This window comes from Narcine bancroftii, chromosome 5 (genome assembly GCF_036971445.1).
Source record: "Narcine bancroftii isolate sNarBan1 chromosome 5, sNarBan1.hap1, whole genome shotgun sequence".
NCBI lineage: Eukaryota > Metazoa > Chordata > Chondrichthyes > Torpediniformes > Narcinidae > Narcine > Narcine bancroftii.
In genome coordinates, this window is record NC_091473.1 from 220,024,859 (window position 1) to 220,039,921 (window position 15,063).

Below are 15,063 nucleotides of genomic sequence, written 5' to 3' on the forward strand. Positions count from 1 at the left end.
AAGAAACACAAAACTTGCCAGATTCATGTAAGACAGCAATAATTACAGTAATACCAAAGATGGGGAAGAATCCATTAACACCAGCATCATATAGACCAATATCTCTACTTAATTCAGATTATAAGATAATAGCAAAACTATTAGCAAACAGATTGGCCGACTGTGTACCAAAAATAGTAAAACTAGATCAAACTGGATTTATTAAGAAAAGATGAATAACGGACAATATCTGTAAGTTCATTAACTCAATCCATGCAGAACAAGGAAATAAGACGCCAACCGTGGCGGTTGCTTTAGATGCAGAAAAAACCTTTGAAAGAGTAGAGTAGAGTGGAACTACTTATTTTAAGTATTACAGAAGTTCAATCTACCAGATTGGATTAAAGCATTATATAATGGACCATTGGTGAAAGTAGCAGTAAATGGATATTTATCAAACCAATTTAAATTAAGTAGGTCAACTAGACAGGGATGTCCATTATCCCCCTCATTGTTTGCCTTAGCAATAGTACCTTTGTCAGAACTGATAAGAATAGGAAATAAAATAAAAGGGATATAAATAAAGGAGCAGGGGTATAAAATCAGCTTATTTGTAGATGACATCATAGTATACCTAACAGAACCAGAGATATCAATAGAAGAATTACATAAGAAATTGAAGGAATATGGAGAAATATCGGGGTACAAGATCAATGCAAAGAAAAGTGAAGTGATGCCAATGAGTAATGCGGATTATACAGAATTTTTAAAAAATGAATCACCATTTAAATGGCACGCACAAGCAACCCAATACCTAGGTATCAGGTTAGATAATAACTTAAGCCATTTGTACAAACTAAATTATCAGCCACTAATAAAGAAATTGCAGGAAGACAGAATATTGGAAAGAATTACCACTAAAGTTGATAGGGAGGGTAAACTGCATTAAAATGAATGTGTTTCCAAGGATACAATACTTATTTCAAACGTTACCAATTCCCTTAACAGAATATCTCTACTTAACTCAGATTATAAGATAATAGCAAAATTATCAACAAACAGATTGGCTGATTGTGTACCAAAAATAGTAAATCAAGATCAAACTGGATTTACTAAGAAAATTCTTTAAAGAACTAAAGAGAATAATAAGGAAATTCTTGTCGAAATGGAGGAAACCAAGGGTTGCATTAAATAAATTAACAGAGACTATAACCAAGATGGTTTGCAGTTACCAAACTTAAAAAATTATTATGGAGCCGCACAATTAATGTATTTATCAGATTTTTACCAGACAAGGGAAAAACCAGACTGGACTAAGATAGAACGAGATAAAATAGGGGAGAAGGTACCGGAACATATACTTTATAATTGGGAAGAAAATTTGGTGCAACATAACAACTCACCAGTATTGCATCATTTACTTAATATATGGAAGAGGATCCACTTAGAAGGGAAAAACAATGAATTACCAAATACCAAAATTATTTTGATGCAAAATGTATGAATCCCTTTTACAATAGACAACCTTACCTTTTGAGAATGGGAAAGAAAAGGAATTAAAAGAATAGAAATTTGTTTTTGGGAAATAATTTATGAACATTTGAACAGTTGAAGTACAAATATGGAATAACTCATGGTACAATGTTTGCATATCATCAACTGAAAGCTTATTTAAAGGATAAATTGGGAAACAGATTGAGATTACCTAAAGGAAGCAGCTTTAAATATGTGATTACAGACACAATAATAATTAAAAGATTTATAACCAACATGTACATTAAGCTGCAAGATAAGGAAACTGATGAAATAAACTATAAACCTAAACAAAAGATAAAAATGAAGCATGGGAAAAGTTATGTTCTGGAACTATGAAGAATACAATAAACACAAGGTTACACATGATACAGTATAATTGGTTACACAGGGTATATATCACTCCTCAAAAATTAAAAGAATGGGATCCAACATTATGAGATAGATGTTTTCACTGTAAGAAGGAAATGGGAACAACAATACATGCAATTTGTGCATGTACGAATGTGAAAACATTTTGGGAAGAACTAAATCAAATATTAAATATAATCACAAAAAAAATCCAGAGATCTTTCTTTTAAGTAACATAATAAGTAGAGAATTAGGCCTCAAATTTGATAAAGCACAAAAAAGATTCATTATGATAGCCTTGGCTGCAGCAAAGAAATGTATAATGTCAACTTGGAAAATAGAAGAGAGCATGAGGATAGAGCAATGGTACATGGAAATGAATAAATGCATTCCATTGGAAAAAAATAACATATAATTTAAAAAATAAAGTTATATTGTTTCAACAAATTTGGGATCCATACATAACAGAGAGGGCTTGCCTCAGACCTCCATCCCCTAAAATGATAAGAAGACAAAACGACTAGATTCAGTGTGTAACAAATAGATTATGCATTTTTCTTGTTTATTTTCCTTTGTGTGAAGATATTGTTTTATGGTTTTATTGTATTGTATATGTTGAATATTTATGGGTTTTGGAGGGGTTGGGTATAGGGGAGGGAGGGAAAGGGGGATAAAAGGGAGAAAATGCCACTGTAAATTTAATGAGAAACATTTGTACATATTTTGGTTCATAGTGTGAAAATTTAAAAAAATATATTAAAAAATATTGATGGAGAAAGGTTTGCATCTCAATGTAAACATGGCCCTTTTTTCTCTGCATTTCTGACCCTTATTTATTCATCTTGATCTGGCTCATCGTCTCATATTCTTTGCCTTACACCTTTTTCACGTTCCTAATCACTAAGTACCAACGTTATCAGGTAATCGCGTTCGCTTGTCTTTTACATAAACCATCCATCGACTTTGGTGCGTCAGGTTTATTTTGCAATCATTTATTGTGGAAAATAATTTATCTGTCGCGTCCTGTCAATCCAATTATATGTTTCTACGGGATTTTCAATTGCAGATTGCAATTTTTGCTATGTTATTCGATCTCGCGATCTCAATGGTTCCAACTTTATTTGTCTGAGGTAAACCACAGACAGAACCTTTCGTGTTCTCTTTACTCAAGCACATGGATTTACCTTTGATCTGTTTTAGAGCTTGGAAATGCGGGTAGAGGTGGATTGTAGCTTTGCCCTGTGAAAAGCATGAGAACAAGTGATTAGATGCCTGAAACTATTTCCCGTATCTTGAATTGTTTTAAAAATTCTACATTTGAGCTGTTTATTCCAAGACTGGATGGGCTGCTCATGTGGAAAAGAATGCAGCGGTTAGGTTTGATGTTTACTCAATTTAATCAATGATTATTGGTGTTACACGACACGGAATGAGAATATTTGCCCCCATATCGTCCTCCCCAACCTGCGCCGATGATCATTCATCCGTTAAAGATAAGCTAATAGTATCCTCTCGATTTCTCAGCAAGCCGCCACCCTTCAGACTAACAGACTACTGGCGAATTAAACTACCACCTCGGATATTTTGAGGGTTCAGTGTGTTCGCAAGATGACCTGGAGAATACGCATGGGATCACAATGTGAGCATGCAAGCTTCACTTAGACAGGCTGGGAGGAGCTGGGACTGCATGGAAACAGCTCGACTATCTGCACCGCTCTGCTTTTGTGCATGACACAGGCATATGTTAATAATGAAATCCTTTTGCTATGCTAATGGATTTAATCCTAGTTTCTCACACGATCCAGGAATATCAATGGTGTGCGTGATAGGATGAGCGGTTTTTTGTACATTGTCGAGTTCCGTGGCGATTTCTATGACTCAGTCCAGCACGATTAACATTAACTGTAGACGGAATTAAATGAGGATAAGACTCCAATGAATACGTTCTCCGTCAGTCAGAGATGCAGAACAAGAAAGAACTCGATGGCAGTTTGTGGAATTAATTACCGTGAGTGATTCCCTTGTTTTGCCGCTGGTGATGAACGTGAATCCTTGTGTTTCTGTTGCAACTCCTGTTTTCTGTATATGCTCTTCGACGTACCTACAAAATGCAACGATGAGAGGGTTTTATTCAACTCGACAATCAGAAATTTTGCTTACTTATTTTTATTTAATTTACAGTTGAATTATCACTGTAATTTCACAACCCCTTGCCATTATCTCTCAGCTGGCCTTGGGACATGGGGCATTTGCACCCCAAGAGATATTCCATCCATTCTATTTGCTTCTCCCACTTGACTGCAAAAGAAACGTATGCCTAGCTTCGCAGTTCTAATTAATGATTATTGAGTTGAAATTTTAGCTGTTTAATCTCAAAACAGATGCATTATAACTGGAGTCAACAAACGTGCCATTTTATTTAAGAAAGGAATCAGGGATAGGAAATTGATGTACAGGCTTATGATTGTAGCCTTAACAGTGTGGACAATATTTGAAGTGTGTTCCTCGAGGGTCTGAACCCCCTCTCTGTAACTGGATCCTGGACTTCCTAATGAAACGACTACAGTCTGTCAAGTTTGGTAGCAAAACTTCGAGCATCGTCGTTCTGAGCGCTGAGCACTCTTCTTCACACTGCAGACACCCGACTGCATGGCCAAATTCAGCTCCAACAGTGTCATCAAGTGTGCAGATGATACAACAGTAGTTGGCCTCAAAACCAACAACAATGAGACGCACTACAGAGAAGAGGAGGAAGGTTTCGTGAAATGGTGTATGAGTAACTTCAACAAGACGAAAGAAATGAGGGGGTTTGGCAAGATGGCGTAGATCTCAGACGTGTAATCTCGACCTCTCTGGCCAGACTTTTAAGAACCCATCTTTAACTTTTTGTTTTTAAGTTTAAACTTTTTAAAAACTTAGTTTAAGTATTAAGGAGTTGTTACAGCCACTAATGGCAAAAAGATTAAACCTCAAGTACAGAAGAAACTACATTTTCGGAGTGTTGAAGATTTAGGGCCTGGAAAAATTGCAGCTGAAAAAAAATGATTACTGCTCACCAGGAGAAGGATATCTCTGTAGTTATTCGTTCTCAGGAGGAAAGTGTGTGTTTCCAAGAAGTGGATCCTGATTCTGGCAGTCTGCCAACGGCAGAGGAAGCTTGCAGAAAAATGAATCCATTGTTTGAAACCACTCAGGCAGTACTTCAATCTGAAGAGCTTGATCTTATCCGTGAGTTCTTGAAACAACAGCTAGTTGTGAGGGGAGACCAGCATCAACCCCCTGAGGAAGTCGTGATGTCGTTGTTGGGAGTTCAAACATGCAGTAAAACTGTTAAAATGCCTGCTGTTGAGCTGCAGCAGGAGTTGCAGTTATCTGGTTCTGACACTATGTTAAAGAAAACAGGGTCGGGTCTTTCTGAACTACAAGTTAACCTGTTAAGTACTGTTACTCAGCCGATATTGCAAGAGTTAGCTCAAATGAAAGATAGTATGAGGTCAGAATTCATTACAGTTAATACAGGAATGGAAGTATTTTCTGAAGATTTAAAAACATTTTAGTCTGCTTTTTTGGAAAGTAAACAGCAAGTGGCCTCTAATACAGAAAAAAAGTGATGGAGGTGGAAAAATCTGTTAAAGAATTGTGAGAATGTGAAAAGGAGTTAGAGAGAAAAGTAGATTATTTGGAAAAATCAAAGTAGAAGGAACAATGTGAAGATTGTTGGTTTGCTGGAAGGTATGGAAGATAAAGATCCTCTTCAATTTTTTAAAGAATGGATTCCACAAATAATGGGACAAGAATTTTTCTCTGGAGGCTTGGTATTGGAAAGAGCTCATAGAGCCTTAAGAAGAAGGCCTCCGCCTAATCAATCACCGAGACTCATGATGATTCGATGCTTGAATTATTTGGACAGAGAAATGATACTTTCTCTAGCAGTGCAAAATGAGAAACAATGGCAAGCTCTATTAATGATTCAGAATAGTAGAGTTTTTTAAAATCCCGATTTGAGTCAAGAGGTTATTCAGCATCGGCGTCGATTTAATCCAGTTAAAGAAGTTCTGTGGCATAAAGGCTATAAGTCTACTTTTCATTATTTGGCAGTGTTGAAGCTGTTTTGTGGAGACTTTCAATGTCGGTTTTTTGAGAATGAGCATGAAACAATGATTTTTGCTGATTCGTTGCTAGATGTAAGAGAACGAAGACGCAGTCCACCATTTTCTCCTAAAGAAAAATCTGGTTGTTCTGGAAATGGAAGAAATGGGAGAAATGGGAATGGAAAGAGTCTAATTTCTCCTGAAATGGGGTCGTCGAGTTTGGAATCTCTTGGATGAATAGAAGAACTTACTTACTCTTACTTTATTTTTATGTCATTATGATATCTTGTTGTTATTTTTTGTTTGGCTGGGAAGGGAGAGATTTGCTCTATGTTCTATTAGTCATCAGCCACTGGTGGGTGATCCACACCCAAGTTTGGTTTAGGGATTACTACCTTTTGGTAGATTTTTGGGGATTTTTTTACTTTATCTTATTTTTTTAATTTTTATTTTATTTAGACTTTAATTTATGGTTTCTTTTTCTCTTATTGGAGGGCATATTTATGTTACTTTGAGTTTTCATATATAGATATTATTAGTTCTTAGTAATATTAGTGGATATGTCAAAGTTGAGGTTCGCTACTTTTAATGTTCAAGGTTTAAACACACCGATTAAGTGTAAACACATTTTGGCATATATTAAGAAAAAGAAAAATTGATGTTGCTTTTTTAAAATGGTTTTCATGAATCAGAACTGTGTTTTAGATGTGGTAACGCTGTTGGAACTTTTTTTCACATGGTTTGGTTATGTATATATATATACAATCTTTTTGGAAGAAAGTACAATTGTTTCTGGAATACCTGTATAAGATTAAGATACTTTTAGATCCAACAGTATTTTTATTGGGTAGTTTGCAACCTTTGAAAGGTCTGGGATTAGAAAATTTTCAACTTGCTTTTGTATATTTAGCATTATCTGTTGCAAAAAAATGTATTGTTAATATGTGGAAAGATACGAATATGATTGATGTTAATAGATGGCATAATGAGATGAAATATTGTTTAATAATGGAAAAAAATCACATATGTATGTTTCGCATGATAACTATAGTTTTTTTTATTAATAAGTGGTTGTTATATTCAGAATATTTACATTTTGATTTACATTGATTAGATCTTAATATGTATGCTTAATTTTTCTTTTTATTTCTTTATGGCTCTCCTTAGGAGAGTTGGCTGAAAAAGGGGGGGGTCATTATTTTTCTCTCTTTTTTCTTTTATTATATATAAAATATATCGTTCATGTTTAGTTTATTGTTATATATGTTATTTATCTGTATTTTGAATGAATAAATAAAGTTAAAAAAAAGATGAAAGAAATGATCGTGGACTTCAAGACTCCCAGGAATGACCACCCTCCACTTACATACCAACAACTGCAGTGGAGCTCCAAATTCCTTGGAGTTAACTGATGACCTATAGTGGACATCGACATATCTTCACTCGTCAGGAAGGCACAACAGAGGCTGTACTTCCTGAGAAGACTGGCAATGCTACCAGACACCATTATGTCAACATTCTATAGGAGCTCTATAGATAGAGTCCCACCAGTCTGCGTCATGATGTGGTATGGTTGCTGCAGAGAAATGAATCGGAGGACAATCCACAGGACCATAAGAGTGGCAGAGAAGATCAATGTGGTCTAACCCCCCAATCGATGTGAACTACCAGGATTATTGCATGAAGTGGTCACTCAAAATCATTGAGGATCCCTTTTCTCCTTCAAGCAGCATCTTCCAGCTGCTCCCATCTGGAAGATGTACAGGAGTATTGGAGCCAGCAGCACATGGGTGAGGAATAGCTTCCTCCAACAGCCAGTGAGAAGGCTGATCGACCAAAGGAACTGCTCACATTAACCATCTGAGACTCTCACATGCATAAATTAAATCTATTTATGTATTTGTATAGATGAATTACTTGTCATGCATATGTATTGTTTCTATGCAAGTATGTTATGTCTGGTTGTGTTTCTGCATGTTTTGCACCAAGGACCGGTGAACGATGTTTCATCGGGTTGTACTTGAACAATCAAAGGACAGAGCAAATTCTGCACTTTTAGAGGCAATTAAAGAGACTTTATTGAGGGGAGATCCTATCTGAAAAATCAGAATTGACTTCAATTGGCTGCTGAGAATGACTCACTTGGGAGAATGTTCCAATATATCAGAATCCTTAAGATATGAGACAACCTAGCAAGTTAGATCTAAAATTCACAGTGATTATAATGCAAAGACAATGGTCTAGGGTTTTTGTTCCTGTTTAACATAAACTGGCCAGTGATGTATTCTAGGTGTTGATACTGGAATGCTTGTTGGTTTTCCTATAGATAAATTATGTAACAGAATGAGGGGAGGATGATTAGTAAATTGACAAAATCACAGCAAAATTTTTGCTGGCTTTGCCTTTTTGAGTAGTTTTCTCTTACACAATGCCATTGCCGGGTTAGCAGGATGTACAAAGCTATAACATAGTGAATTCAATTGGAATCGAGAGATGATGCGTTTTGACAATAGTTGAACTCTGAGAAACACAGGGAAAACAAAGCAGTTTGGATTCCTAAAAAAATGAGCACAAGTCGAGTTGGTGTTCGAAAAGTAGATTTGATATTTGCGCTCACTAGCCGAGTAAAGTATATCAGAGCAGGAAAGTTATTGCACAATTGCATAGATAACAGTGAGGCCATAACTGAGCTATAGTATACAGTTCTGGTCACCATGCAGCAAGAATGCGGAATTACACTGTCTATTGTATGGGAAAGATTCACCGGGATGTTGCCAATGCATATGAGAAGTAAATGGAAAGATACGACTGTTTTGCTTGCAGTATAGAAGTCGGAGGGGGCCCTAACAGTATTGCACAAAATTATGTGAGGCATAGATTTTGAAACTCGTGAGGAACTCCACCATTTGCGTGTATAATCCGTCGGAGAGATGAGAGAATTAGATTGACACCAAGAACTTCGTATGCTGGAATCTGAAACAAAAGAAAATCTGTTTGTTGGAGGAACTCGGCGAATGGAGCAACATCAGTTGGGAAAAGGAAATGTTATGCCTCCGTTTGGCATATTTCATCGTGATATGGAGGGACTTTGAGGAAGAAGCAAGGCGTGGTATATAATTTGAATGCTCTACCTCATCGATTGGTGGATGCAGGTACCATAAGAACATTGAAATGAGCACTTGAAGCACCCCGGCACAATATGCCACAGATCGAAGACTGGAAATGCATTTGGGTAGGAAATGCTCTTCCTGCCCGAAACAAACAGGGAGGCTGCAAGGACCGGTTCAGTGTTGTATGGCACTACAACTCTGCTGGATCCTATCTGGCTTGCTGAGTACGTCCAGCGATATTTGTAAAATAATAATATGCTACTCGAGATACTGCAATACTGACCAGACCAAAGGGAACATAAAATTGAATTTTGCTAAAAGCAGTTAACGAATTAAAATTCTAATATTTATATGTATTAAAAGAAATTCTCCTCGCAGTAACATTATCCATGAAATTATAACATTACACACCATTGTTACTTCCCCTGATTGAGAATTCCGATGGTCTTTTTCAAGCTTTCCATGATTAAATGTCAATACCCATTTCTGTCATGTTCTGCCATAGGTAGCCAAGTGGGTTTCAAAGCTATTTTTTTTCTCTCCATTAGCTACACAGGAACAAACTGTAGTTTGAAGAAGGGAACTGGCGCCTTAGAGATGAATGCCTTTAGATGGTTTCATATATAATTTCAGAAAAGTATAATTTGCACAGGATGTGAGAGCAAAACAAAATGAAAATCTGGAAAAACGTTTGAATTTCGACAGGCGTTTCGACATTCTTAACAGAGATTGGTTATTTTTTATAGGTTACCAGTTCACTGGAAAATAATCAAAACCTGGTGACTATAATTAGCTGAGAGTTCACTGAATAGTGGAATCGAGTCGAGGGGTTGATTTATTCTGCTATCAAGCATGCTTATATGATAATTTTCTGACGCTCATTCCACTGCTGCATTGTCGTATTCTCGTTTAAGTAATTTAAAGCGTTGTAGCTCTGCCCATTCGCACAACGAAGGATTTCTGTGAAGTGAAATTAACGCACAAGCTGCAGATGCTGGAACATTGAGCTAACTAAGAATTGCCGGAAGAGCTCAACAGGTCTGATAGCATCCATGGGTAGGGTAAAAATAGTCAGTCAGCCTTGAGGTCTGAATCCTTTATCATGACCAGAGGGAAGGAATAAAATTAATTATGTAAATAGGGAAGAACATTTCTGCGGGTCATAGCTGATGTGTATAGGACAGAGGGATTTAAAGGTGGAGAGTTAGACAGAGAGAGACACGAGTAGGAAGGAAGAAAATTTAGAAAGGGCTAAATAAGTACAGGAGTGGGTAATAAAATGGTGGAATGTGGTTGGGGTATCTAACATAAGTAAAATCGATGTTCAATGCTATTAGGTTTAAACCGTCCATGAAGAATATGATGTATTGTTCCAGAAATTTACATTTAGCGTCACTCAACAAAAGATGAGTCCACGAACCAATGCGTCATTGTAGGAAGAGTTGGGGTAGTTCAGATGATAGTCTACAGCAAGCTTAGGTTAAGAACCACAAACACAGATTTTGTGTTCAGTAAAGCAGCCAGCTAATCTGCTTTTGGTCTCACCAATGTAGAAGATTCCACAGCGAGTTCATCTCATGTAGTGGATGAGGCTGGACAATGTCCATGTAAAGTTTTATCTCACTTAGGACGACCGTTTGTGTTCCTGATGAGCAAGGAAATGCAGCGACAAGTTTTGAACTTTCTACAATTAGAGCAAGCTGTGGTTGATGGGATGGAAATATGAGTGAGAATGGAAGAGTGAGCCAGAGGGTTTAGGACAGAAAGATTCCGGCGAAAATGAAGAAGAATTGAGAGGGGACGATATGGGTGGTAGTGGTATCACATCGAATTTGACGTAAGTGTCAAATAATATGTCGGACGTGAATGCTGAAGAAGAAGAAAGTAAGGACCAGAGGTACTCGGTCCTTTTTCTTCCTGGGGTAGGTGATCGAAAACTGAATTAGGAAAATAAGAGGAGATACAAACGTGGGCTTTATCAACGCCAGTAAGGAACGATCCAAGTTTATCAGAGAAAAGCGTTATTTCAGAAGTCATGGTTTGGAAGACATTATCCAGGGATCAGGGGAGTTGGAGGCAGAGCAACTGTGAGAGATGGATGGTATCCTTACAAGGGACGATATATAATCCCGGTAGCTGTTAGAGTCTGTGTGTTGAGTCTCACAGTTAATCCTCACAGCTAAATGAATTACCCACCAACCAAGAGAGGAAATAGATGCGTCCGCTTTGCTGTTCTATACTAAAGCTTGTACTCACCAATTGATGAAGGAACTCTTGCCAGCCGAATGGTTTCCCATGAGCATCACTATAATCTTCTTCCTTGGAGCCAAGAGACTGAGGCCCAGCTGTCGGGCGAAGCTCACTAGCCCTGAAAAAGAAGAATAATGCATGATACGTTATTCAAAATCAATTCAACAAACGGTGATTGAAAGACGAGTACACAATAATATAGTTTGTTTCTCCATCCTCTCTTTAATGAGTGTAATCGACTCTCCAAAGAAAGGTAAGGTGCAGAAGCGAGAAATCTGAAACACAAATAAAACTCTGGCAATATTCAAAGGATCAAATAGCAACAACAAAGAGGAGAATGAAAATCTAATTTTTCCGGCACGTTGACTATTTCGTCTCCAAAGAACCCGCTCGACCTATTGAGTATTGCTCTTATTTTTGGATCAATCTCAGATGTGACGCCAGTTCCTGCTTCTCCACTTGTTAAAACGCATTTCTCTCACTGTCCGACTCTATGGTTATAGCTAGAATTCTTGAAGATGCAATCGCTTGACAACAACTTGCCTGACCCGCACTTGGATCTTACCGTTAGTTTCATTCCGATAAACTCCGTCTGAAAATCTCTTTGAAAATTTTTAGCACCCGAAATCTTACACTTACTTTCTCACGTTGCTTTGTTATCATCTCTCCCATTCTCTATGACCAGTCTATTTTCACATTGAAAATCTCATACACATTTTCTCATACTCAATCGCAATTTCATTTTTACTCAAGGAATTTCCATTGAATTCTCTCAATATTAAAATTAATTACATTCACTCTGAGAATATAATTGCAGTTCTATCACAGAGATAAATTCACTGGCATGTTTTCATTTTTGAATCTCATTCCTGCTACGTCGCTCTAAGTCTGATATTACTCTTTCCTCTTTCTAATTTGATCTCATAGAATCTCCATCCCATGTGCAGTATTTAAACTGCATATTGGAACTTAATTCCCTCTCTCTCGACATTTGACACCAACTCCTACATGCTTATAACTTCACTCCGTCCATTCATTTTACAGATATGGTTCCCTGAGGGAATTTCGTCTTTGTTCATTCTTATAGAAGACTATCTATTTTCTTTCTCCGAGAAAATCTCTCCACTAACACCTCTATTCATATTTTCTATGACTGTGGAGATCAAGCCTATTTTGAAATTATAAACGTTATATCAATTCCTAAAATCATGGCTTACTGTCATTTTCTCATTCAATGTTTCGCATTTCCATTCCCAGATTCTGTTCCCTGATTCTGAGAATCTCCATCAATTCGCTTATTTCTTGAAACGGGTTTCCGTACCCGAAGTCTCAGAATTTCACATTCGTCCAGTCATTTGAAAGCTCATTCCTATTCCTTTGCTCTCCTCCTCTCAACTGTGTTCTTCTGGTTGAATGTTCCATCCTAGTTCGAATTCTCTCACTCGCTTACGATCATATTTTATCCTTTTTACCACTGACATAAGACGAAACTGAAATACCCATTCCTATATCCAGCCACTTTCACGTTCCACTTTCACCAGAAGTTTTCATATTCCTCCAAGCATAACGCTTTGATGGGTTCTTTCACACTTTTAGTCTCATTCCCTTTGCCGCAGTCTGGGAATGTCATTCCAATTTCGTCATTTTGGGAATCTTCTTCCGATTTCCTTCAATTTAGAAATGATGACTCCATTCTCGATCTCTGCCTCATTCCCGCTGTTTGAAAATTTACGTACTCTGGTGTCCAAGAGTGAATCATAAAGGCTACATCTATTGCATATTTGTGATTAAACATACTATCGAATATTCAACAGCGGTCAAATTTAGGTTTGCCTAGATGTGGAAGGAGCATGTTTACTCTTTGTGTTGGAATAGGGAAGAGAGATTGAGGAGGAGAGAGCGTGATGGTAAGAGGAAGAGAGGGAGGGAGAAGGAGGGAAAGACTCATAGATGGAAATATACAAAGATGAATTGCTGCCATTTGAGATGACATGAAACCCGAGATCCACCTCACAGATACGAAAATATAGTCGTTGAAATCTGATATTCACACAAACATGCACTGCAGTAGAATTGAACTATTGCCTATAAATATACTGACTTTATATGTTCAATAGCACATTTACCGCACTCGGAGTCCGTGTACAACAAATGACATTCTCTCAGGATCTTCTCACTCATTGAGAGAGACACATTTTCCAAAGAGTTAGAGGAAGGACGCTGGTTTGAGCTTCCTGACATTGCTAGAAGATAAGTGCCGTCGACTGGATCGTTCTGGCCCAGGATGAAAATGCGAACAGCTGACTTGGCCAGTGGAATGGAACATGTGTTGCACCAGGCGGAGATATATGTCACGTGTGAGCTTGTGACTGAAGGGTACAGCTTGTGAGAGAAGGTTGATAATGATCAGTGGCAGACCTTGTGTGTGACTATCAGGCCATATGTACGAGTGGAAGAACGTGAGTCAGCGATGAACAGTGGACAGAGTGAGCGACCGTCAGAATCCATTGTGAAGAGAGAGACATAGACACGGATGTGGCCGGCCAACCGTGTGTCTGTGTGTGTGTGTGTGTGTGTGTGTGTGTGTGTGTGTGTCTGTGTGTGTGTGTTTGTGTGTATGTGTGTGTGTGTGTGTGTATGTGTGTGTGTGTGTGTGAGAGAGAGAGAGAGAGAGACAGAGTTCGTGTGTAAGATATTGACGATTGTGTTGTTGAGCTATGCATCATTTCTGTCTGTGTGGTAGATCTTATCTGTAGGTGACAAGTAATCTCCCCTCCCCCGCTTTTTCCCTCCCTCATCCCATCCCCCTCCCCTCCAGCCTCTCCCTCCCCTTCCATCCCCCTGCGCTCCTCATAAGCTTCTACATACACCTCCCTGCTTCCCACCCTCCTTACCCAACTCTTCCCTCTCCTTTCACCCATTACCTCAACCCCTCTCCGCTTCTCCCCACTCCTTGTCGAGATACGCTTTGATGAATGCCGAGTATATACTGTGTGTCGTTTTTCAGAAGAGATTTGATATAATTTGGAGGATATTTCAGTAGTTTTGTAAAAGTAAACGTGGCGTCCTGGAATAATTATTGTTCATGTTTCATTTTTTTCCTCAGATTTGACCTTCGAGTTCATTGTACTCTAGGAAAATTTCAAATATCATGCTCTGTTCAAATTGATGCAATTCTACCATGACTGGTTGGAACAGGCAATTGAAGAAGAGGTGAAATAAATCAGCTCTGTTTTGAAGGAGAATCCGCATTTCCGTTGTGACAGAGTATATATATATATATGGAGAGAGAGAGAGAGAGAGAGAGAGAGAGAGAGAGAGAGAGAGAGAGAGAGACAGAGAGAGAGAGAGAGAGAGATGTTTTTAGGAGATAAATTGGGAAAGATTTGTTAGAGTAGGTAACATACAAACACTTTAAAACAGATCTTGTTTGAAATACTGGAGCTCTGCCCCATGATAGACATATCGGCTGCTCATACATTTTGCAAGATCTATGAATAGTGCTCAAGAGAGTTCACTAATGGATTGTTGTTTACCATTGGCAACAGATGAAAGAGCATGCTGGAGCAGATGATGTCTGGAAGAGAGCTTGTTGTTATAAGAGGGTCATGTGGTTTTGCAAGCAGAGAATGCCAAAATGGCTTTCTCTCAGACAGAGAGAGAGAGAGAGAGAGAGAGAGAGAGAGAGAGAGAGAGAGAGAGATTGCCTGACAGCGTTAAAGCCAGCAGAAGTAGCTGGGACTGGAACA

The 15,063-nt window shown here is 38.0% G+C and overlaps 1 protein-coding gene and 1 long non-coding RNA gene across 3 annotated transcripts in view; one reads left to right on the plus strand and one right to left on the minus strand.

Moving 5' to 3' along the window:
• LOC138764880 (uncharacterized) overlaps nt 1-13,583 on the minus strand; it is a 42,057-nt gene extending 28,474 nt beyond the window's left edge. The window contains exons 1-4 of the mRNA XM_069941303.1: nt 13,441-13,583; nt 11,321-11,432; nt 3,871-3,964; nt 3,048-3,102 (exon numbers count right to left, since the gene is read on the minus strand). Of these exons, the coding sequence (XP_069797404.1) occupies nt 3,048-3,102; nt 3,871-3,964; nt 11,321-11,432; nt 13,441-13,555 (376 nt within the window). The 5' untranslated portion in view covers nt 13,556-13,583. The remainder of the gene's footprint in view (nt 1-3,047; nt 3,103-3,870; nt 3,965-11,320; nt 11,433-13,440) is intronic.
• Nucleotides 1-15,063, plus strand: part of LOC138764885 (uncharacterized) — a 162,214-nt gene that overhangs the window by 85,735 nt on the left and 61,416 nt on the right. The window lies entirely within an intron of this gene.